The 25,777-nt window shown below is 45.7% G+C and overlaps 1 protein-coding gene across 2 annotated transcripts in view; it reads left to right on the top strand.

The window, feature by feature from the left end:
* Positions 1–25,777, top strand: part of ARHGAP35 (Rho GTPase activating protein 35) — a 124,329-nt gene that overhangs the window by 57,977 nt on the left and 40,575 nt on the right. For both annotated transcript variants that reach the window (XM_045987575.1, XM_045987574.1), the window contains one exon: positions 4,340–4,484. In XM_045987575.1, the coding sequence (XP_045843531.1) occupies positions 4,340–4,484 (145 nt within the window). The remainder of the gene's footprint in view (positions 1–4,339; positions 4,485–25,777) is intronic.

Here is a 25,777-nt window from a genome sequence, read left to right on the forward strand (position 1 = left end):
GACACCCTACGGAGCCCTCAGTTACTTCTCGGAGGTGTTTGGACATTCGATAAATCACAGTTTAAATATGAGAGAATCCATGTCCTTTAGCAAGGGGAGTTGGTGCTGTTGCCACAGCTTACTCTCGTTCCCGCATTTTGTACACTGAATAAATAAAGGCACTGAACTAGATCTTGGATTCTTTGGGGTGAGGGGGATAAGGGCAGTTGTCCAGTTCAGCCTTCCACGGCAGGATCTCCTTGACAATGGGTATGGCAGGGAGTTCGGTCTCTGCTTTGAGTATCCCTTCCTTTTTGAACAGCTGGGGATTTTTTTTTTTAAATTTCTCTTTATATTGGTCAAAATTGCCTATGTTCTCCTCTTATCTCTCCCAGCATAACCCTTTGGGACCATATAAAATGATGTCTTTCAATGGATAGTCCTATAGCTATTTGAAATAACGGCATAGTTTTCTCTCTTTCCTTTTCCAGCTTAAAGATCCCCGGGATTTTATGTGAGTGGGTCTTTATTACCTTAGAAATGCTCCAGGTTGTCAGTGTACTCTTAATCATTTATTCTGTTATCCATTTACTCATTCTGTCTCTCCTGGGACCTTTCAGAGGAAGGCAGCGAATCACAGTGACTCAGAGCACGGGTTTTGGAGTTAGAACTGACTCGGGCAAGTAACTGAATTTTTTCAGGACTCAGCTCCTTCATCTGTAAAATGGGGTTCTTAAAACAGATCTGTTTTGAATCTGGAATGAAATCTAAAGAACATAAGCAGAGGTCCAGTTGCGTAGTCCTCAGTTGATGGAGGGTAAATTTTCTAGCTAACTTAGATTGTTAGAACACACCTCATCTTGTCGTAGTATTGAGAAGGTAGAGGAAGTACAAGATTAAAATTTACTACCTGTTTACTAGAACTCTGGTTAGAAGGCCTTAATGGTGATTAGAAGAGCTGTTTCCTTGTAGCTTCTCTTAAAGTTCCATTTTTTAATCTCTTTAACAGTTTATTTGGAAGCATCAGTTTTACTGAAGCACAGTGCTGTTGTGTTAGTTTCGACAGGCGAATTCTGCAGGACTGAGATTGATAAAAAAGAATGTCGCTGAAATCCAGACAGGCTTCCTTGTATATGCAGATTCTGGAGCTAATAATTTAAACTGAACGGCATTTTTTTTTTTAAAGGTTTTATTTATTTATTTGACAGAGAGATCACAAGTAGGCAGAGAGGCAGGCAGAGAGAAAGGAGGAAGCAGGCTCCCTGCTGAGCAGAGAGCCTGATGCGGGGCTCGATCCCAGGACCCTGAGATCATGACCTGAGCTGAAGGCAGAGGCTTAACCCCCCTGAGCCACCCAGGTGCCCCCTGAATGGCATTTTTAAAGGAGATCATAGCTTGACTCATGGTTATCCGGTTGCAACAATGTATGACAACAGAAGCACTCCCCCCTCTCTTTCCTCAAATTATTGGATGGCTGCTGTCTGCTAGGCCCTGAGCCAGGTCCCACACATTTCACCCTCAGACCCCATTGTGAGGAGGTGCTGTCCCTGAATGCTAAGTCACTTGCCCAGAGTCACAGGACTTGTCTCTCAGGATTCAAACCCAGGTCTGTTAAGATGTCAACCCTTGGGGCGCCTGGGTGGCTCAGTGGGTTAAAGCCTCTGCCTTCGGCTCAGGTTATGATCCCAGAGTTCTGGGATCGAGCCCCACATCAGGCTCTCCACTCCGCGGGGAGCCTGCTTCCTCCTCTTTCTCTCTGCCTACTTGTGATCTCTGTCTGTCAAATAATAAATAAAATCTTTAAAAAAAAAAAAAAGATGTCAACCCTTAAATTCTTTCTGTTGTACTTCTTCTAAGTAGAAGATGCCCGAGTCTAGAGTCTAGATTGGTTAAATTATCTCACGTAAAGATACATCATAAATCATCGATTTGCTTTTCCTTACTTCTTTGGTGAAAAGTCTGGGTCAGAGCCTAGAGATAGGGGCAGCCACTCCCTGCAACCTGAGAGACTGTGTGGCTGATTTCATGAGGAGCAGGACAGGGACAGGGGTAGGCCTTGGGGAGGGCATGGTTCTCTGGAACCCCAGGATCCATTTCCATTGCATTCATCTTCCTGACTGAATCAGCCAGCTCTGTGAAGATTGGATTGTCTTTGCCTTTGGATGTTCATTACAGATAATGCCGACCCCAGCCCACATGGGCTTGTTCCTTCTTTTGTGCACATTTTATTCTCACTGTTCTTTTTTTGCCACTTGTTTGCACAGGAAGTCCTCAAAGAATCTCAGACTAAACAGGAAGTGATTTGTTCCCAATATAAATAGAGGTACCAGAAGGAATGAGGATGGGCAGGATAAGGAAAGAGAAATGGTTGACCCTGACCTAAAAGCTAGGTGGATGTCTCCTTTAGTGGATTTTATACAAAGATCCCCTAAACACTTTTTTTATTTTTTATTTTTATTTTTTTTATTTGACAGAGATCACAAGTAGGCAGAGAGGAAGGCAGAGAGAGAGAAAGGAGGAAGCAGGCTTCCTGCCAAGTGGAGAGCCCGATGCAGGGCTCGATCCCAGGACCCTGGGATCATGACCTGAGCTGAAGGCAGAGGCTTTAATCCACTGAGCCACCCAGGCTCTCCCCTAAACACTTTTTAAAAAATTTATTTATTTGAGAGAGAGTGCAACGGTGCGTGAGCAGGGGAGGGGGAGCAGACTCCCCTCTGCGTGCAAAGCCTGCGGTGGGGCTCAATCCCACAGCCCCAGGATTACAGCCCGAGCCGAAGTCAAGAGTTGGATGCCCAACTGACTGAGCCACTCAGGAGCCCCACCCCTAAATGCTTTTAAATTATATAGGTTGTATACATTTGTAATAAATCTGCTTTTTTTTTTTTTTTAAGATTTTATTTATCGGGGGCACCTGGGTGGCTCAGTCATTAAGCATCTGCCCTTGGCTCGGGTCGTGATCCCAGGATTCTGGATTGGGCTTCCTGCTCTGAGGGAGCCCTGCTTCTCCCTCTGCCACTGTCCCTGCTTGTGTTCCCTCTCTCACTGTGTCTCTCTGTCAAATAAATAAATACAATCTTTAAAAAATTTATTTATTTGAGAGAGAGCGTGTACAAGAGAGAGCACAAGCAGGCCGGGGGGCAGGGGGAGTAGCCGACTCCCTGCTGAGCAGGGAGCCCGATACAGGACTCTGTCTGAGGACCCTGGGATCATGACCTGAGCAGAAGGCAGGTGCTCAACCGACTGAGCCACCCAGATGCCCCTATATCTGCTCTTCTAATTTGGTCTTAATAACTTGGAGATGAAACTGTGTTGCTGGAGCTACACCTGAGTCCATTTGCCTTGATCCTCTTTGGTTACCCTCCTCCTCAGATACTTTACCGAAAGATGCTCGCCTAGCTATTTTACCGAAAGGCCAAAACTTCAGGTGTATTTCTGTGGCTTTTAGGAAATTGACCATTTGTTTAGAGCATTTTTTTCCTCATGTGAGCTTCAAAATAAAAGGATTGATCAGTTTGGGAACAGAGTATCTCAGTAGTGTTTGTGAGCATGAGCTTTGGAGACAAACCCTCCTGGCACTTACTAGTTGTGTCATTTGGGTGGGTGGGTGGGACATTTTTCTCGGTAAAGTGGAATGTCCTGAGGTTTAAAAGAAATAGTATTTGGGACTTGCTTGGCACCTAGTGAGCCCTCAAATCCTAGTAGTTACCCCTGCTGCTGCTCCGCCTACTGCCTACTGCCGAGGAAGGGACCTGCTGGGCAAGGGACAATGTATTCTTTTCTTTGTCCTGTTTGATTAGTTGGTTTTACCCTTCCCTCATTCTGAAACGGCTGAGGATTAACTCCAGGCCAGTGTAGCAAAGGAAGGTCTCCCTTGGAGCTTTCAGCCCTAGCAGAATGCATGTTCTCATTCTTTTCTGGAATGAGGAAATTACTCATTCTCATTTTTGTCTTTTATCTTTTTAAAGATTTTAGCCATCTTTGAGTATATAACATTCATTATCCATATAGGATGTTTAGAAAACTTCCTGTTTACTCCAGGGCACCCCTGATAAAGGATGTGGATAGTCATCTCATTGTTATTAACTAAACGTGTCCTGCTTCTTATAAACACCTTCGTTTTGATAATGCAGTCTCACACTGGAGGTGTGACTGTGTGTCGGCTTGCTGGCATCTTGTGTGATATTTGGAGGCTAGAAATTACAAAATTAGTGAGAAGAACGAGTGGGTCTCTATCCTGTTCAGAGTCTTTCCAGCAGTTTCCACACCACCGTGAGTTCCCTTCTAGAAGCCTTACCAATGTTTGAGCTGTTGAGTTGATACTCACTCTGTTTTTGTGCTTTCTTTTCTCTTTGCTATACAGAAACCAAAGCCCAAACCCCGGCCATCCATCACAAAGGCAACCTGGGAGAGTAACTACTTTGGGGTGCCCTTGACAACTGTCGTGACTCCAGAGAAGCCCATCCCTGTTTTTATTGAGCGATGTATTGAGTACATCGAAGCCACAGGTAAGAGTGCCACTCAGAGCTGATGCCGGCTTTCACTGCCTGCGGGATACTTTCTAGGGGTCTGAGCCGTTTGGAGACTCTGGGATCATCTCCTTAAATGTGAGAGGCTTTCTGAGAAGGAGCTAGCCGCCTGGACAGCTGTCAGACTCGCCCGGCCTCCATCGTGCGTGATTCTGAGGCTGACATACAGGATCTGTTCGACCTTTCAGTGTGCGGAGCCTCCTGTTCTCAGGACTGCGGCTGCGGCTGGTGTGAGGTGCCCCTCTGTGCTCCATCAGCTCCCTGGCACAGCGGGCAGCCTGTTGGTGTGGGTCCTCACAGGTCTGTCAGCTGCTCGAGGGCAGGGGAAGCGTCGTATTAGCATTGTGTCCCCAGCGCCACACTGGACACGAGTGCTAGTGTAGTTTGGCTTAATACAGCGCAGGAGTGGTGGTGACCGTTACAGCCCTTGGCCATTAGAGCAGGTGCCTGAGATTTGTTACTGACAGATTTTTTTTTTTCCGCTGAGGTCAAAAACCAGAGAGGATCCTTGGCTGTCTTCTGGTCAGGCAGCTCTGTTTCAAGTCCACTGACAGCTTGGTGCTAACGTGCCAGCCATTTTCATGTATTCCACATTGTTCCTGCAGTGATGAGATTGTCCCTGTGTTGAAAACATCCATTTCGCTCATTTAGTGGGATCCCATGATGTGTCTCTTCCGTCTCTCTTTGGAAACCCTTGGAGCTTCCGTTTTCATGCCATTGTTTCCCTTGGTTTTCTCACGGGTGCTTTCGGAGCTGCTGACTTGGAGGAGAAGCTGGTGTCGCAGGCCCGTGGTTCTGTCAGCTGTGAAGCATTGATGGGGGAGCTCAGAACACAGGCTCACACTAATTCGAAATCAGGGTCGGGGTTAGAGCCTTGCTCTGTGTTCTCTGATTCCAGTGTTCTCTGCGGCGATGCTCAGTACCGTGTATGTCCCAGGCTCTGCATGCAGTTTCAGCGGCATCCTGTTAAGCTGCACGACAGCGTTAATATTTACTTAGGATGTGCCAAATCAGGGAAAATAGGCTTCAAGTTGGAGCCTGCTAAAGACTTTGTAGTTCTTTCCAGGGTTTTCTCTGCAACACACCAGGGCTGAGTCATAGTAAGCACTTCACCTAATCGTAGCAGATCTGCAGCTTGATTTAGTTCATTCTGTTCCCAAAGCCTTTTCTCCCTGTCCGTCTTTTTGACCCCGGTTTTATGTCCGTTTCTCTCTGGCACCTCTCCCTTGGGTAAGGAGAAAATCTGCACAGAGATTCGATTCAGGTGACTGAAGCCTGTACTTGTTGACCTAGCACTTCAGAGAGACACTTTGTGTCAGCTTGGGGGGGTGGGGGGGTGGGGCACTTTTTCCTGAACTTTTTGTTTTGAGGTTATTTTAGACTTATTGGAAAGGCATAAAAATTTTAAGTTTATACAAATTGAAAGTTTAAAAAATTCCCAGGTTCCTTAAAGGGATTTTACCAGTTTCCCCACACCATTCTTTCTGTATATTTATTTATATCTTTTTTTCTGAAATATTTGGAAGTTTGCAGATCTGATGCACCTTTATTTCTAACTGCCTCTGTGGGTATTATCTAAAAACATTCTCTTCTGTAATCACCAAGCAGCTGTCACACTCAGGACATTAGCACCGACGCAGCACTGACCTACCCAGTCTGTGGATGTCTTTATTTCATCAGTTGTCCTAGTCATCCCTTCATAGCAAAACACAAAAGTTATTTTGGTCCAGGACCTAACCCTGGACCACACAGTAGGGTTAGTTGTCAAGCCTGTAGTCTCTTTTAATCTAGAACACTTAAGTCTATCTATTTTTCATGGCCTTGATAATTTATTGTTGTTTTTTGTTTTTTAAAGATTTTATTTCTTTATGAGAGGATAAGCAGGGGAGCGGTGGGGGGCAGAGAAGCAGGCTCCCCGCTGAGCAGGAAGCCCAGTGTGGGGCTCCATCCCAGGACCCCGGCATCATGACTCAAGCCAAAGGCAGATGCTTCCAACTGAGCCCCCCAGGTGCTGCATGGGCTTGATAGTTTTCAAGAATACAGATCATTATTTTGTAGTAGGTTCCTCGTCAGTTTGGTGGTTTGGGGCTGTTTTCTTCATGATTAGGTTTGTATTTGCACCTTGGGCAGAAACAGCAGGGAAGCGATGCTGTGTCCTCGATGCATCACACCATGTGGCGCAGCACGTCAGGTTGTCCGTCACTGGCAGCGTTCACGCTGATGCCTTGGGAAGGCGGTGGTGTGCACTAAGCTACTCTTTCCCCGTAGTGTTACTACTCCCTGATTCCTTCAGCGTGTATTAGTTGCTTTTCTCCTGTCAGGGAGAGCTTTCCCTTTTCTGGGAGCCTTGTGTGAATGATCTCCTCATGTGGCTCACCTACCCTAGCCCGAGGTGCGGGACGTCACCCACCTGCCCTCTAGCTGAGCACGTCAGTGGCCTCGACTTGCCCCACCCACCTTGTTTCTCTCACTCTCAGCCCGTGACTCACAGTTTGCTGTCCACGGATGCACTTGGGCCTCTCCTTGCCCTTCTGCCTGCGAATCCTTGTGGGTTTAAGTCTTCACCACCAGCCACTACCAAGCTGCTGCTTTTCTTAAAGCTCTGTGAGACTGTGCCACTATCCACCCTGTCACCAAGAAACCTTCAGGGTCATCTCCAATCAGTTCCCAAGTCTGTCACTTCTGCTTTGTCATCTCTGAGCTCTGTCCCCTCCATTTCATTTGCGCTTCCCCACCACCACGCTCCGCAGGCCCTCCTGATTACATGACAGTTCTCTACCAAAAAGCTCTTCTTGCTCTCTCACTGCCTCCAGATGCAGGCCACAGTCTTGCCCCCTCCCATGCACAGTACTGTTACGGCCGTCTGCCTGGCCCTCTCTCCTCTGTCCCTCTCTCCCTTCGTTCTTCCTTTCCTCTCCCCCACTTTCTGTTTTATACTACAACAAGCATTAATTTTTAAATTGTTTTACGAGAATACAAGCTGAATTTCTTTTTTCCCCAATTTTTAAAATATAAGTTAACATATAATGTATTACTGGTTTCCGAGGTAGAAGTCAGTGATTCAGCAGTCTTATATAACACCCAGTGCTCATCACATCACGTGCCTCCTTAATGCCCATCCCCCAGTTAGTGCATCCCCCTACCCCCACTCCTCCAACAACCCTCCGTTTGTTTCCTACGATTAAGAGTCTCTCATGGTTTGTCTCCCTCCCTGGTTTCTTCGTCGTTTTATTTTTTCCTCTCTTCCCCTATGATCCTCTGTTTTGTTTTTTAAATTCCACATATCAGTGAGATCATATGGTAATTGTCTTTCTCTGACTGAGAAAGTGACTTATTTCACTTAGCATAATATCCTCCAGTTCCATCCATGTCCTTGCAAATGTCTGTTGTTGCAAACGGCAAGATTGCATTTTTTTGAAGGCTGTATTCCATTCCATAGTATTCCATTGTATATAGATACCACACCTTTATCCACTCATCTGTCAATGGACATCTGGGCTCTTTCCATAGTTTGGCTGTTGTGCACGTTGCTGCTGTAAACATTCAGCTGCACGTGCCCCTTCGGATCACTACCTTTGTAGGGTACATACCGAGTAGTGCAAGTGCTGGGTCGTAGGGTAGCTCTATTTTCACCTTTTTGAGGAACCTCCATGCTGTTTTCCAGAGTGGCTGCACCAGCTTGCATTCCCACCACCGGAATTTCTTTGTATTTCTCTGCTTTGCATGTGTTCTTCGTGTGGCGTGAAATGTATCCTGTGTTCCTCCTTGCCTCTGGAACTTGTCCTACTTCTTCCAAGACCCCCAACGCCAGTAACCCTTTGAATGTGACCTCCCTGCTAGTTCTCAGGCACATTCCAGCTTGCTGGGAGTAGGCTTCTCTGTTCTTCTGAGTGTGGCACACGATATACATTACTTGTTGATTAAATAAGTGGTCTTCAACCTGGAATACCTTAATTCCATTGTTTTCTCCCTCCCTCCTCCCGCCTGCCTGCCTTCCTGCCTTTAAATTTTGTTACATACTTCCCCTCATCTCGCATTAGTTTGTACTTATGTAGAATTTCAGGGAGAAATATTTTAAATGTGGTATCTATGAATTTAGCATGTGTGGCAGGGGGGTTTTGTGCTCTTTTCCCTAAAAGACTTTTTTTCCTCTTCATAAAATTTAGGCATGTTCATAGAAATTCAGCAAGTGCTAAAAACTGTGAGAAAGAATTTAAAGATTCATTGACCTTCCACTTAGTGCTGCGTTTCCTGATAGCCTTATTGCTCTGCGTTTGTGTGTTTGTTTTTACTTTTACATAATTCAGAGTATGCAGTATGATAGTTCTTAAAAATTTTCTAGCATAACTTAGATGAGGCGAAAGAGCCCTCAGTTTACCAGCTTACCTCCTCCTGTTTTCCTGCAGGAAAAGGATTCAGTGACCAAGAGGTGGGTTGGAGGACCATTTTTTGAGAATCCCTGCTTTTTAAGCCAGACATTGCTTTGTGAGCGTGTTCCCTGTCATTAACTACTTTGTGAAATATGACTTTTTTTTTTTTTTTTTTTTTTTTGGAGAGCAACAGGTATTAAGTATTCATGAATCGGGCAGCGATTTCAAAGAACATGACATGTGATTGCTGCATAATGTTCCAGGAAGTAGCTGGATCACAGATCATTTAAGCATTCCCCTGTTTGGGGCTCTTGTGGTATTTTCTCCTCCTGATGGACTTAAAGAAGCAGATTAGCTAGGACAGGCATTTTGGAGTAGTGAGATTGAGCTTCAGATCTACAGTTAGACCAAGTTTGGAATCATTGCTCTGCCATTTGCTCATCTGTAAACTGGGGGTGATGACAGGACCTGGCTCCACGGACTCCCCCCGGGGTATCGAGGGACTTGCGCTGAGGCGCTGCGTGTGGCCCGCAGCCCAGGCATGGTCTCTCTGTGCTACTTGTTGCGGCAGCTTCGCCAGCACATTTGCTGCTGCTTTCTGCTGCCCGTCAGGCTCTGCCAGTGACTGTACATACCCTTAACTTGGCTTTCTCCCCCGCTTCTAAACGGAATTGAAGAGTTGAGAGACTGGTATGATAATGACTCAGTGTTCACCAGGGGTTAACATTTTGCCACATCTGCCCTTTCCTCCCCTAATTTTTATTGTTGTTAAACCATTTGAGAATAAGCCATAGATGCCACATCACTTCACTCCTAGAAATCTCAGCATATAACCCTAAGCTTAAGGAGTTTCTCCTCTATAACTGCAGTGACATTATCACTTTTAAGAATGATTGCGTTATCTCAGCGATGGGCTCACTGAATAGAAATCACGTCGTTCTACTCCCCATAAAAGACACTTGTTTCTTCAAGCAGAAATTACACCATAGAACTTGGTTTAAATGGCGTTTAGCAGAAGAGCACTTCCGCTGACGATTCTTAGAGGTCTTCATGGAAGAACAAAAAGGGGATAAAAATGTAGTTTTTTTGGTTTGTTTGTTTTTGTCTTTAGTGTTGTGGGGAAATTCAGATATTAAAAAGGACAGATTATCTACTAAAAAAAAAAAAAGAATGATAGCGTTAGTTCAGTAGTGTTCCACATACGGTCCATGTTCAAGTTGACTCACTTGACTTAAAACTCTCTCTTACAGCTGAGACTTTGTTCTAAGATCCAAGCAGTGTTCACAGTGCATTCAGCCATTGCTTCCTTTGTCCCTTCAGGTCAGAACAGTTCTCTCTGCCTTTTGATGTGTTTTGTTTTGTTTTGAAAGATAACCTTATTTGAAAAGTCTAGACAGTCGTCTTCTAGAATGTCACCTCGCGTGGTGTGCTGTCTGTATCCCTTCAGCGTCCGCAGCCCCCTTCTGACACCACCCATGGCTGCCTCATTGTGCGGCTCCTGGCTGAGCAGAGGCCTGGGACTGATGAGACTTTGTGGAATGATTGAATGAATTATGGATTAGGTGTTTTCCCAGGTCTGACTGACTTACAGTGAACTTGCACTTAAGGAGAGCCTCTGCTGCCACCTGACCTCTCCATCTCATCTCCCTCTCTTGCTCATGATAGAAATCGTCTTGGGACTCATTTCCATGTGGCAGTTCAGGCAGTTTGTCTAGCTTATTGGAGAGGACACTCCAAATGAAACGTGTTTGCCGGGTCTGTCCCAAGCAGTTCAGTCGAAAGTCATAGTTTTTGTGTCTGTCTCATACACCTGGGCACTTTGCTTGTCCTGGCACATAAAATACTGCATCATCACTTTCAGAGCCGGTGCTTGGGAGCTCACACTCCTGCCCACCATGGTGGGAATGAAATCCAGCAAGAAATCCCAAAAGGAGCCCCTCTCCTTGTGTGCCTCAGGGCTTGGGTTGCTGCCCCCGCCCCAATCTCACAGCAGTGGTGCCAAAAACCTTCCCGCTGAGACCTTGCATTCGAGAGGCAGGAGCCTGAGCATTGTGAATTGGGACAACTTGAACCATCCTGTCACCTTACTATTTTTTCTAATTACAAGAATCATCAGGTTGCTCACAGTAAAAAATTACTATAAATACAAATATAAAATAGAAAGTGACAGTCCTTTACAATCCCCATCTCTGGAAGTAATCTGAAATAGTTCAATTACATTTTCTGCTGATACTACCCCCCAAGACATCATGTGCCTACCATTCTGAAGCTTATATTTTGTTTTAATTTTACACATATATACCTTGGGCATCATCTTTATGATTCCATATCCAGGCCAACTGAATTTTAAGTTTAGACCTGAGAAGAGGGTGGCAGGAGCTGGAGGCCAGGGTTGGGGTGGGGGCGCCTCGGAGAGTCTATGGAGAGAAGCTTTGTTTGCCGGCAACCCACATTCCAGGGGTGTCCTGCGGCAGGTGCCTGTGACTGCCTTGTTTCCTCTTCATAGTTTGTGAGTAAATTGCCAGCTCCTCCTAGACACAGACCATAAGGAAAGGATCACTGCTTTCTCACCTCAAAATTTGCTGCTGCTGCTGCTATTAGGACCCTGTTGGACCTCTCCAAAGCGCCACACTCTTAGGTCTTCTCCAGCACTACGAGTGGAGGTTCATTTTGGGTTGCATCTGCCTTTTTCCCCCCCAAGCTTTCTGACCAGTTCACTTACCCTTGTTTCATACTTCCTAAAATTGGAATGTGTTCGAGAAGTGGCCGAGAGGTAGAACAGCTTTTGGATTGATTTGCAGATGCCTTGAGCCCAGCCCAGGCTCAGAGACCGACTCTGTGCTTGCTGTGCTAATAGGATCACAGCTTTTCACTTTCTGCTCTAGTTACAGGATCAGGCTGGAAGCGAGCACGGATCTTCTGCAGCTGCTCTGGGGTCACTGCTGGAGGTCAGACTGACTTTGTATTTCTGGCTGGAACACTTTCTTCCCCCAGTTTTCCTCCACGTGGAAAATTGTCAGGGCAGTGGAGGCCCTGCTTCCCTTCTACAGCAGTGTGACTCCCAAGTAAAAAGAGAACATAGGCCAAGTTAATCTGCGCTCTCCTTTGCAAGGCAGGAAGTAGGAATATTTAGTCCTGTCCAGAGTTCATCTCGCCGGAGGAGTTACTTTTAGAGCCTGCTTACAGTCTTCCTGAGAATATGAGAATAATTTCTCAGGCTAAGTATGCCATCTGTATACCTCACTGTGGTCACAGAACGGTTTTAAATCCCAGGTCTCTGGACCAGTTTTGAGCCAGAGTGTGGGAAGGGGGAAACATCATGCCCTACAGCAGAGAAACCCCCTGAGGGAGCTTCCAAGTGTCACTGCCCCTCAGTCCCCAAAGGTCTAGTATCCTGGAGGCTGGAATGCCTTGTGCCCTGCTCCTCTGGGTGCCACTGCATGTGTTCCGAGGGCCTGTGGCCTCACTTGTCAGCCATGAACTAAAAATAGCGTTACCTAGCAATGATTTTTCTGAATAATGTATAAGACTTGGCCCCTTGTTCTGTGATCTTTAACCTTTTCCTTTTGGCAGTGGGAGGGGGTGGGGCGGCAGTAGCAAAAATGATTTCCCATCTAATAGCCCTTTTCTTTATTGCTTGACTTATTAAGAGATGACCAGTTCCTACAGCAAGTGCCGCAGAGGGCTGAGAAAAGAAATTGTTCCCAAGGAGAAGCAGTTTCATGTGGGCGGAAGGTCCCTCTTCTACATCTTGAATTATAATGCGTTTAGACCATACGGTATAAATAACTGGTAGGCCATGGTTTTGTTAGTGCATTTTTTTTTTTTAAATATTTTATTTATTTGACAGAGAGAAATTACAACTAGGCAGAGAGGCAGGCAGAGAGAGAGGAGGAAGCAGGCTCCCTGAAGAGCAGAGAGCCCGATGTGAGGCTCGATCCCAGGACCCTGGGATCACGACCTGAGCCGAAGGCAGAGGCTTTAACCCACTGAGCCACCCAGGCGCCCCTGTTAGTGCATCTTAATTTCAGTTTGTCCCCATGGAACGAGAAAGTCCCTGCAGCCAGGGAAGCCTGGCAGCTGTTTAAAATAATAATGCCAAAGATGGCCTGCCATCGTATTAACTCTCCCCACTTTCTGTTCCTGACACATTTATGGAGAGCTTGCTATGGTCGGGGCATTGTACTGGGCACTTGGCATATATGACCTCATTTCACAAGAGATTGTTTTGTTACTCCAAGAGCCCAGATGCAGCAGGAAGTGGGCCCTTGGGAGGGGTTAACATCTTTTATCAGCCGTGGGGAGACCCCAGTGTCAATAAAGTGCAGGGCTAGTTTGGCCGGAGAGAAGGTGGCAGGCTTAATAGTCTCTTCCACTGCTCTTGGATGGACTCTCACCCAGGGACAGGCCTGGGGCGTGGCTTTTCAAGGCAGCACCTGCCTGGGCACCATATTGCAGGTGATGCTCATATTTTTTTTTTTTTTTCAAATCTTTGTTTAAATTCTAGTTAGTTAACATTATATTTATTTTCAAACCCATTTCGTTCAGGGCCTGGAATTGAGCCACACAACAGAGCCTTGGGCTTTCATTGCCCGCAGTAAGCAGGCTGTGTAATGCAAGAGGGGCCTCTGTATTTGCCTTCTGGGGCACTGCTCCTTGTTGGGCAGCAGAATCAGGTCAAGCTTGACCTCTCTGGGTTAGTAGAAGAATATAGGACACAGCACCATGTGGTTATAGAAAGGTAGAAACTTGGGGCACCTGGATGGCTCAGTGGGTTAAAGTCTCTGCCTTCGGCTCAGGTCATGATCCCAGGGTTCTGGGCTCTCTGCTCAGCAGGGAGCCTGCTTCTCTCTCTCTCTCTCTCTCTCTCTCTCTCTCTCTTGCCTGCCTCTCTGCCTCCTTGTGATCTCTGTCTGTCAATAAATAAAACCTTAAAAAAAAAAAAGAAAGAAACTTCCTGAGAAGTCCCAATAGGTCTTAAAAATTTTAGCTTACTGTCTTTTTGCTGGGATTGGGGGGAAGTCTGCAGATTCATTCAACAGATAATTTACTGACTTTATATTAATGAAGCCCCTATTATATGCTAGGAACTGTGTTGAACTAAAGTGTCCCCCATGATGTTTGGGGTGGCAGAGTTAGACATAATCACACAAATGCACAATTAATTCAGGCAAGGAACATTATTGGATTTTAAAATCACTGGGGAGGGATGCCTGGGAGGCTCAGCCTGTTAAGCGTCTGCCTTCAGCTCAGGTTCTGATCCCAGAGTGCTCAGATCAAGTGCCGCATGGGGCCCCTTGCTCGGCAGGGAGCCTGCTTCTCCCTCTGCCTGCGTCTCCCCCTGCTTGTGCTCTCTCTCTCTGTCTGACAAAAAAATAAATAAAATCTTAAAAAACAAAATCACTGGGGAATTTAATGAGTGACAGGACCAAGTGAGGATATGGAGCAGTTAGAACCGTCATACACTGCTGATAAGAATATAAAAGGGTAGACTCCCTTTGGAAAACTTCGGCAGTTCATTGAAAGCTAAATGTATACTTAACCATCCTACTCCTAGGTATTTGCCCAAGAGAAAGGAAAACAAAACATATTCACACAAAGACTTGTACTCAGCTGTTTCTAGCAGCTTGGTTCATGAGAGCCCCAAACTGGAAACCACCCAGTGTCTGTCAGCAGGTGAATAAACACTGACCCAGCCTTCGACTGGATCACTACTCAGGGGCCAGAAGGAAGAATTACAGCCATGCACAGCAGCATGGTTGGATCTTAGAAGCATTATATGCTGAGAATGGTTCAGGCCAGACAAAAAAGACTACAAATTCTGATTCCGTTGATATAAAGCTCTGTGAATGCAAACTAATCTATAGCGATAGCAGACAAATCAGTGGTTGCCTGAGAGCAAGAAGTGGCCCGAGGAACTGCTGGCCAGGGGACATGGGAAAAACGTGGAGATGATGGAAGTATTCTGTATCTTGATTGTAGTGATGATTTCACTCACGTATGCATATTCAAAACTATCAAATTGTACCCTTTAAATGGATATAGTTTATCATATATAAATTATGCCTCAGTAGTTCATTTTTAAGACCTTAAAAAAATCACTGGGGAACAGTTCTGAAGGAATTTGATATTTACATAGTCTCAAAATATCACCTGACACATTAATTACCAAGGGGAAATGTGCCTTTGGGGTTACCACCTTAACAAAGTGACCAGACCTGGCACCCCTACTGTTAGTTCAACCAAACCTTCTGTGTCTCTTTGCTGAATATGCATAATCTGAATCTTACCATGAAGAAACAATTAGGCAAGTCCAGAATGTGATAGCTCTTAGAAGACAGCTGGCCTGGACTCAATCAAAAAGGTCAGTGGCATGGAAAAGAAAACAGCTTGAGGGCCTAATGTAACTTCAGCATTTATAACATAAACATGTTTCCCATTCACATAGCCCAGCGGTGGGACCTTAAGCTTTGGTGTCACCCCTGGCGTCCTGAGTTCCGTAGGTAGTAGTCGGCCTTCGGCTTGAACTGGCTAAGCTTTGTTTTTCTGTTCTTCCAAATTGGGAATAAAAATAGTTCCTTCAGAGAGTTTTTGAGAAGTAAATGCACTCCTGTTGATGACGGTCTCACATGATGCCTGGTACCCAGTAATCATTCAGTTGGTGGTAGCCGGTATCTTGGTGGCGCCTGTCACTGACTTGCTGTGGTTGTAGAAACCCAAGCAGGACATATCCCCAGAACAGTAAGGGATGAGACCGGACAGCGTCTGGGGGCAGTTTTTTAAAACTTCTTTTTGCAGTATAGCGTCCATTAAAGCACAGTACACCCGTCATTAAATTACAGCTCAGTGAACGGCCGCAAACCGAGCACCACTGTGTGGCCGGTTCAGGGGACAGAAGGTGAGTAGTTCCCACAGAACCCTTTTGCCAGGGATCACCACTCTCCTGGCTTCTAACAACATGGAGTAAGCTTGTCTTTCCGTGCTTTGAGAGTGGGCTCGTACCAAATGCGCGGTTTGGTGCGTGGCTTCTGTCTCTCAGCGTGATGTCCGTGAGAGTCACCCGGCCCACGGTTGAATCTGTAAATTCAGCCATGGGACTGGAGACTGTTCTCCTTGTGTGCTCTTCCGTCATACGAGTAATCCGCTGTTTATTCATTCTGCTCTTCGTGGACATTTGGGTGCTTTCCAGTTTGGGGCGGCTGTGAATAGCACTGCTGGGAACATTCTTGTACATGAATTTTGGTGCATGTTTGCACACTCTTGTGCTTCAAATACAAAACCAAGAGTGAGGCAGCTTTTAATAATTGGTTTCAGCATGTTGAGCATGACGGTTTAAAAGACCTTTCAGTCCCTGAAGGGATAATCATCTGTGAGGCTGTGAGCTAAAGCAGTAAGGGTTCCCTTCGCTCCCTATCCATGCCTTTGTGTTTCGTGTCTTCTAAGGAGCAAGGGATGGTTCTGACCAGGGCGGGTGTGGGTCCATAGAACTGTCTCTCATATTCTTTTAGCAGCTGGATCATTTCTGTTTGCAAAGTGGGCCTGGCTTGAAAGAATCTTGAATTCTTCCAGTACTTTGTGACGTCACTGTTGTCTTTGCCGGGGTTCTGTCTGTGGTTTTGAGTTGAGACTGTGGTTAGCACAGATCGTGATAACCCCATGGCATTTGCATGCTGGCCCACTGCAAAGCATTGCTCTCTGATTCAGCTTTGGCTATTCTGCCCCACAGATAAGGAGGTGTTCTTACTGATACTTACCAGTGAGACTCCAAAATGAAAGGTTCGGCCCTGGAGGCAGTTTGTGAGGGGAAGAAAGGTGAGGCTGCCCGAGCTGGGGTGGCTGAGGGTGAGGGCCAAGCCCCGGATCCCTGGCTTGAGGGCTGTGGCTATAATTCAGCTCGTCTGCGACGTTTGCAGGTCAGAGGTGGCCCTCATCTCCTCTGCGCAAATGGAAGCCCTCTCTAAAAATGGTCTTTGACAGATACTTAGAGCTGTGACCTTCCTCCTGATTTAGCTCATTTGCCTGGATAAATGAGCAGAGTGCTTTCTGCGTGGCAGATTTAAATTTCACCACTAATTGAGGGTAGCATCTTTGGGGAGAAATGCTTGCCATTAGATCAGAGGCCTCTGGGAGACAGCCTGGCAACAAACACATCAGGGCCGATGAAGGCAGGAGGTGGGGATGGGGAGAGTACAGGACGCAACTGCTATTAGTAGCTATGGGACAGGCCTCAGAGAAGCCAAGGGAGGACTTGTGTCACACGCCCAGGGGGGGCCGTGTGCACGCGTATCATATACATGTCATGTAGGTTTGGGCAGCCCTTTTCCCCCATTTTATCTTGCACCAGAATAATTCTCTACAGGATGAACCTGGAGCAAAGTGCATGCATTCCGATCTCCGCTCTGCTCCTTGGGAACAAATATTTAACCTGAGCAGTGACTCCATTTCCCTGAGTGTAAAATGGGGATGGTAATGCTCTGAATCATGGGGTTGCTTCGGTAGGTTAAAGACCTTAGGAGAGTTCCTGGCGGGTCAGCGGGGATAATTAGCCTTTGTGGCTGCTCCCGCTGCTGCAGCTTCTGGTGCTGCTGTTGACCCTGTCCAAGGGGCACCCCGGTGCACCCTCCACTCCAGGGAGGCCTCCCTTGAGCCTTGTGGGAGCGCTCGTTTGCCAGGCCCCTGCTGCCCGCTGGGCCTTGTGCCCTTCACCATCAAGGTCTGGTCGAAGCTTCTCCCTCAGGCAGGGAGGGGGAATAGCCCAGTGACTCACTCTCCCTTCCGAGATCCCGAGGGCCAGAGAGCAGAGCAGGTCACGCTTGGACTTTGGAACGCATTGCACTAGGTTTGAAATTCCAGCTCTGCTACTGCTCTTAGCTCGACTGCCTTAGCCTCCGAGTTCTGTGCTTCCTGGGTAAAATGCAGCTAATGGTAATACCTCCCTTCCTTGTTAGGATTGTGCGGATTGAATGGGATCGTGCATATCAGCTGCTCGGCCTGGCACGTAAGGAACACTCAGCAAGGGGAGCCCTCCTTGTTCTTTTGTGCTGAAATCAGCGTTGCTGGCTTCTTGCTTATCCTCTGATTCTTTCATGGGCTGCTTTTGAATCCCTGTTTAGGTGTTCATTCCTCATGGGCAGCCTCTTCTTTTAGATCTTCCCCAGGCTTACTTGACCTGTGATAAAGGCTTGGGAATCTCTTTTTCCACAGAGCTGTCCTCTCTTCCCTTTTACCTCACTCTTGAGGGAGGTAGTCCCCTGTGCATTTATTTCTCTGCCTGGTTCCAGAGTTCCAGGGACCCAGAGTACATAGAATTGTGAGGATCCTGTCCTCATTCACTCAGCACTTAAATACTGTGTGCCATGCAGTGTTTGAGACGCTAAGGATATGGTGTTGGGCAAGACAGTTAAAAATCCCTGCTGTTGGGGTACCTGGGTGGCTCAGTAGGTTAGAGCCTCTGCCTTCGGCTCAGGTCACGATCCCAGGGTCCTGGGATTGAGCCCCGCATCGGGCTCTCTGCTCAGCGGGGAGCCTGCTTCTCCCTCCTCTCTCTCTCTGCCTGCCTCTCTGCCTATTTGTGATCTCTCTATTAAATAAATAAATAAAATCTTAAAAAAAAAAACCCACTGTCATGTGGCAGGCATTTTTAATCTAGTGGGGGAGACAGTAACAAATAAAATATATATAAAGAATTTTGGTGATTAGTGCTTGGGAGGATAAAAATGAAGCAGGAAAGTGAGATGTGAAATGTCTGGAGTAAGTGTTAAAATTTTAGATATGGGGAGCTGGGGGAGAGTGTCTTATGATGAGAGCCTGATGGAAATGAGAGAGGGAACCATGCCATTACCTGGAGAAGAACCTTCCAGACAGACAGAAGAGCCAGAGTGAAATTCCTGAGTAGAAAATTTCCTGGTAAGGGCCTTGGCCTTTGCTCAGTGAGGTAAGAAGTCACTGGCACTGGAGGGTTTTGTTTTGTTTTTTAAATGAACATCTATTTCAGAGTCACTTTTTTTTTTTTTAAAGATTTTATTTATTTATTTGACAGAGAGAGATCGCAAGTAGGCAGAGAGGCAGGCAGGGAGAGACGAAGGGAAGCAGGCTCCCTGCTGAGCAGAGAGCCGGATGCGGGACTCGATCCCAGGACCCTGAGATCATGACCTGAGCTGAAGGCAGAGGCTTAACCCACTGAGCCACCCAGGCACCCCTGGCACTGGAGGGTTTTAAGTGGAGGAACTGTATTTGGCTTTTGCTTGGTAAAGTAACCCTGGCCACTGCATAGAGAACAGTCTTGACCCTTGGGGACTTGAAGGCTCTTGATCTTCCTGTGCTTCTGCCGATCTCCCTGCATTCTGCGCTTCCTTTCTCTGGATATGTAACTAGTCCTCTGTATTGCTGGCATGGGTTGACCTAATCCTTAGTTTAGACCTGAAAGGATGGAGGTCTAACTCAGTGTGGGTAGGGGCGTGGGGGGAGAGCCTGGGTTAGAGCCAGAACTGGGAGAATGCAAGAAACGGTAAGCAGATGGGGCAGCTGCCGAGCCTGGCTTGCCTTGCCAACCTCCTCTTTCTTCACGTTTTCCAGTTTTATGCCTCTGTGTCTTTGCTAACACGTCCCCCCAACCCCTGCACCTAATAAATCCCCACTCTTTCTAAAGCCTTCGAACCCTAGCTGTGCATCTCTTATAGCACCTTTTGCCTTGTCTTAGGATTAATAAGGCCGTGAGGGTGGGGCCCTTGATTTGATAGGATTTGTGTCCTTCTAAGAAGAGACATAAGAAAGGTCTCCCCAGAAACCGAATTGGCCAGCACATTGATCATCTTGGACTTCCCAGCCTCCAGAACCATGAGAAAATATGCTTCTGTTGTTCAAGCCCTTCAGTCTCTGGTATTTTATCATGGCAGCCTGAGCAGATGAATACAGATGACCAGGCCTTGACAGAGGCACCAGAGCTCCTAAGAACCTTGAGTTAGGAGCCAGTTCTTTTGGTGTGTGCATCCCCGTGAGGCCTGGCTCTCCAGCGGCTGCAGTCAGGGATCTTTGTGTTCACATAGCTAGAAGAGAGCAACTGGGTCAGTAAGAATGCAATTGAGGCAACAGAGAAAGTCAGAAGGCCTAAGACTGGTAGAAGGAGACATGGAAGAGTGCCACTTGAGAATCCTGGTCTGAAAAGATAAGCTCACTCTTTTGTGTAGGGCCTGGCTCTCAGGTGGTTTGTTTGTTTGAAATGGAAGCTGACTTGGGTATCAGGCAATTGAATCCTACTTTTTTCAAACAGAGATGGTGTAAAGGCCCCATGATTTCACCTGTTTGCCTTCTTTCATTCCTCGCTGGAGTCCTTTGGCTGTTTGAATTTGGTGGCCTCCCAGCAGTTTGAAGAATAACAAACTCACACAATTTATCTTTTCACGTAAGCTGTAATTTGGTTGAAACAAGACCTTTCTAGTACGTAGTCCAGAGCTCCTGATAACTGCGACTACAACCAGTGTTTCTGCTTTGTGATCTGGTTTTTTGTTTGTTTGGTTTTTTTTTTTTGGTGTTTCAAAAACCACAACAGAAAACTCTTTCTTCTGTTGTGATTGTCAGGAGCCAGCATTTGGGCTGCGGCAGCAAGAGAGTGTTTTGTACAAACTTAATCTAGAATGAAGTACTTCGCTTCCTAGGCAGAGTGTGTATTCTGTAATCCATAAACCGAGTAGAGGACCCCAAATCTGGTAAATGCAAAATTCTTCTGAGTCTTAAAAATGCAGGTTACATGTTGTTGTTGTTGTTTTGTTTTGTTTTGTGTTAATGTCACTAGAACTAGATCACTAAGGCAGCTGAAAATACATGACCCGAACTGAACTAAATAAAACAACTGTTGATTCTAAGAAGCCCCTTGGTTCTCAGCTGCCCTATCCATGCGAACCAGCTTTGGGGAAAGAATCACGGGCGGCACAGTAGGGTATTAATGAAAAGTCAACCTAGTTTGGAAAATGTGGAAACGGGCTGAGATGCACATCATCTGACAGCAGTAATGTGATAGTAGCAGTTTTAACAACAATAATGAAGAAGATAATTAACATTGTGGAGGCCCAGTCCAGAGTGCTGCGGAAGCGTGACTTCGCTTCAGCCTTGCTGGGAGGGCGGAGCCCCCTGAGGAGCTGGCCCTTGCCGCGCACAGCTATAGCCTTGCCGCAGCCTTCCTGGCAGCATTTATGTAAGGTCAACAGTGTCTTCCTAATCCGAACATCTCTATTTCACATTTCCTGTATTTTAGGTAAGGAAGCTTTATCTTCCGCATGATCTCGGAAGGGAAGACTTATGCATCGTTTAAATAATACAAGCAAGATTACAGGGGAGAACCCCTTAAACCACCTGAAAAAGAAACTGGTTATCTTTTTAATAAAATGGAAATTGCTGTATTCCTGTCAGACTTTTGTTCTTGAAAGATCTGAAGTTTCGAAAGTAAAAAGGAGCCTTAATGCTGCCACCCAGTTACGAGCATCATTTAACAAGAAAGCGAATACAGCAGAGCAGTCGAGAATAAGCCTCCAGGATCATTTGCTCGGGTGCCAGGCTGGGTTCTGCCACCTCGTTAGCTCTGTGATTGCGGGCAAGGCACTGAACCTTATCTAAGCCTCAGCTTCCTAGTCTGTTAAATGGGGTTGATGATAAAAACAGTATTTTAATATGTCTATATGTCCTTCTAGATTTGAGCAGTTATTTCTACACATTTGGCAAATAGAGTACTGACTAATGGCATACCACGAAACATACTAACGACAGATTTTTAGCGCTTCTTAAAAGCAGACCTCCTAATACTGTTGTTCAGATGGTACTATCCCTCATCTTTTTTTCTCTTTTTAAAGTCTGATTTAAACTATCAAATACATGCCTTAGGTTTATTCATCCAAATAGGCTTTCTCAGTTTCTCCAAATTTGGGAAGTTAGACCTAGTAACCATTTTGGTACAGTGGCAAGGTGACCGGTGCAGGCATCAGAACATCTGACTTTTAGTTCTCATCTGTCATTCACTCATTCAAGCAGTGAGTGAGCATCTTCAGTAGTCCGGAAGTCAGTGAATAGGACATGGTCCCTGCCCTGAGGAGTTAAAAAGTGGGAATGGACAAATAGGTCTAGGAGGAGGGACATGTCTGTGTACAAAAGACTATGAGAACCCAGGGGAGAGAGCTAGAGTCATCTCATCTCTCTTATCCTTAATTCTTCAGTGCAGAATGGAGCTGCTGTCTGCCTTACCTATGCTCCATGACGGCTGATACCGAAGATCAAAAGGGAGACACATGGAGGGGCGCCTGGCTGGCTCAGTAGCTGGAACATGTGACTCCTGATCTTGGGGGCCGTGAGTTCCAGCCCCATGTTGGGCATGGAGACTACTTTAAAAAAAAAAGAGAGAGGGAGAGAGACACATAACATGCTTGTAAATTATAAAACTTCGTGACTGTTCTTGTCTTGAGGTGTGTTGGTCTCCTAATTTGAGAGGTAAGGCCTTCACCTGTTCTTGAACAGGTATGTGCTGTCGCGCATCTGATCGTTTCGACGGCCCTGCAGGGTAGACCCTGTCCTGACACCAGGACGATTGGCAGCCATGCTTTCCCAAGCAAGGAGCCGGATTACTACAGCGTTGGTCTTATTTCTTGCATATCTTGCCTATTAAGAGTTTGGCCATATAATCATTACCTGTGCTGTAGGGGCTCCAGACTTTCTGATGTAGTGGGCCAGTAAGGTCCCCTCAGCATTTGGGGGGTAATAAAGGTTGCCAAGCATTTTCTGTCCTGCCAGCAAAGACATTAAAGTTTATAAACTGTCTGTTAGACAAATCAGCTGAAATTAATATTACTCTGTATATTAACTAACCGGAATTTAAATAAAAACTTAAAAAGCTCATCCTATCTATTAGACCATTATTTCGCAGAAGTGAGGAGACTTTATCAACCCAGAGGAGTAGAAAAGATGGTTGCAGAATACGAGCTCATCTCCTGTTAACTGTTTTATCATGTGTTTGTTATTAAATGCAGGACAGTGTGCACTGAAGAAGCAAGTCTCCCTCAGCATTCTGCCCCAGGCCCCCTAAGCGCATGTGCTCCGTTGCTCTGTTTGTAAGCTACAGGGGTCCTTGTTCCTTGTTGGACTGTGGTCTTTCTTCCCTGCAGAGGATAGTCCTCTGTTTCACAGCTGGATTTTCCTTTGTTTCTTTTGGCTTCTGGGCTTTTGATATATTTAGGAAGGGTTACTCCACTCAGGATTATTTTTGAAAGTCTGTCATCACTTTTTCCTAGTATTTTATGGTTTTCTTTTTATCTAAAATTTGTTTTGTGGAAGATGCAGCATTATTTCAGTTGTGACGGCATTGTTGGCTGTATCGTGCATCATCTGTCTTCCCGCCACAGATTGGAAAACCCCTTGTAGTATATACAAATTCTTCTATTTCTTGGGGTGTCTTTCCTAACCCTCTCATCTCATTGATGTAGCTAGCTAGTTACTCACCCAGTCCATGTGCCAGAACTACATTATTTTATTTACTGTAGTTTTATAGGTAGCCACTTTGGGATTTTCTTGGCTTTTCTTGCTTTTGTTTATTTTTCCATATGAACTTTAGAACATGTTTGTTTAGTTTTAAAAAAAAACCTTTTGTAATCCTACTGGGATCTTCGTAGATCATACATTAACTGTTTTTTTTTTTTTTTTTTTCCTAAGATTTTATGTATTTGACAGAGAGAGAGAGTGAGCCCCAGTGGGGGAGCAACAGGCAGAGGGAGAGGAAGAAGCAGGCTTCCCGCTGAGTGCGGAGCACCACACCAGGCTCAGTCCCAGGACCCTGAGATCATGACCTGAGCTGAAAGCAGACGCTTAATGCTTAACCGACTAGCCAGCCAGGCGCCCCTTACATTAACTGTTGATAACTTTAGGTTATGTTGTCTTTTGTGTTCCTCAGTCTTATTTTAAAATTTTCTTCATATAGTTCTTGCACATTTCTTTTTGGATGCATTTTTTTTTAAGATTTTATTTATTTATTTGGCAGAGATCACAAGTAGGCAGAGAGGCAGGCAGAGTGAGAGGAAGGGAAGCAGGCTCCTGCGGAACAGAGAACCCAGTGTGGAGCTTGATCCCAGGACCCTGGGATCATGACTTGAGCCAAAGGCAGAGGCTTTAACCCACTGAGCCACCCGGGCGCCCTTTTAAAAGGGGCTAAATAAGTGGGTGTTTATATAGATGAAGTTTTTGATTTCTGCATATTGACTTTGTACCCAGACTCCTTATTGAACTTTTTATTGCTTGTAATGATTTCAAATGATTCAGTGTGCCTTATTGAAATATAATTTATATACAATAAAACTCACCAATTTTAAGTGTGACTCACAGTGAGCTTTGACGGATGTATATAGTTATGTAACCATAATGACAATCAAGATATAGAACTTCCTGGGTTTTTTAGGTAAATAATTTGTAACATCCATAAATAATTATCATTTACCTCTTTCCCCCTTTTTATTTCTCTGATTTCTTTTTCCCCTCTGAACTAATTATATTGACCTATAGAACCTCCAGGATAGTATTAAAGAATAGTAGTAATGGTGGATATTCTTACCTTGTTCCTTGTAGACTTTTGGGACAAGATAAATGTGGGATCTCCTGATCAGATGGGGGCCACCAAATATGGGGTGACCTGAGGGTGAGGGGGCCACCAGTGGCGTGGGCAGTGAAAGAATTCACCTGAGCAGAGTAAAGGGAGAAAGAAGTTTATTGAATACACTGCAAGAAAGAGACTGTTTGCTACGAGGCAGTGGGGCAGGGCGGGTGGGGCTTTATTAAAGGGGGAGGGTGAGGAAGCATGGAAACGTGTGGAATTCTGCTTTTTTGGTACCTGTGTCCATTAGTCAGCTAGGGCTTCTGGATATTTTTGAAGTGGGTTATCTAATGCGCCTGTAGTATTCCGACAGGGGTTTGGGGCTTGCTGGGGGCCTTCTACCTGACTCCAGTTTCCATTATTCAAGTTGGTTACCTAAAAATGGCCTCTATAATAAATATATATATATATATATATATATTTTATTTTGAAGGATTTACTTATCCATCCTTTTTTACTAAGAATTTTTTTGTTTTATTTTTATCAAGAATGGAGTCAGATTATATTAAACGCCCTTTGAGCTTTTATAAAGTTGCAGTCATTATAATTTTTCTTCTTCAGTTTGTTTAGGAATATATTAAATTAATAATCTTCTACTTTTGACCCACCACCACAGCAGTCCTGGAATCATACTTGTGCTAGAATGGGAAATAGATTTTTGCTATTTGTCCCCAGTTTCTGGACACTTAGCTCCAAAAACCTTGGGAATTTGGGAGTGATTGCTGTCTTTTCTGTGTTAATGAGATGACAGGTGACTGGGGTCCCTAGATAGCTTCAAGATGGACGCTGGTCACCAGAAAGACCTAGGAACTTGAAGCCTTATTCCCACCCTCCGGGAAGGGACAGGGAACTGGAGACTGAGTTCACTCACCTGCAGGCCTGTGATTGAGAATTAATCCGATAAATACTGATGTGATGAAGCCTTTGTAAAAAACCCTAGATGGTGGGATTCGAAGAGCTTCCTGGTGAAGGTGGTGATGGTGCCCTCAGAGAGGCAAGGAGGCCCATCTGTCTTCCTGCACTCCTTGGCTTCTCTTCCCTTCAGCTATCCCTGTGCTCTAGGCTTTATAATAAACTGGTAATAGTTACGTAAAAAGTGCTCCTGAGTTCTCGGAGTTGTTCAGGCAAGTTATCAAACTCTCAGAAGGTGTTGTGGGAGCCCCCAGTTCCTGAGCCATCGGTCAGAAGTAGTGGCGGCCCTGAGGCCTTGGCTGGCCTCTCTGAGGCGGGGGCCAGGCCTGTGGGACTGGTCTTCACCTGCGGGTCTGCACTGACTCCAGGTC

This window comes from Meles meles, chromosome 19, assembly GCF_922984935.1.
Source record: "Meles meles chromosome 19, mMelMel3.1 paternal haplotype, whole genome shotgun sequence".
Lineage (NCBI taxonomy): Eukaryota > Metazoa > Chordata > Mammalia > Carnivora > Mustelidae > Meles > Meles meles.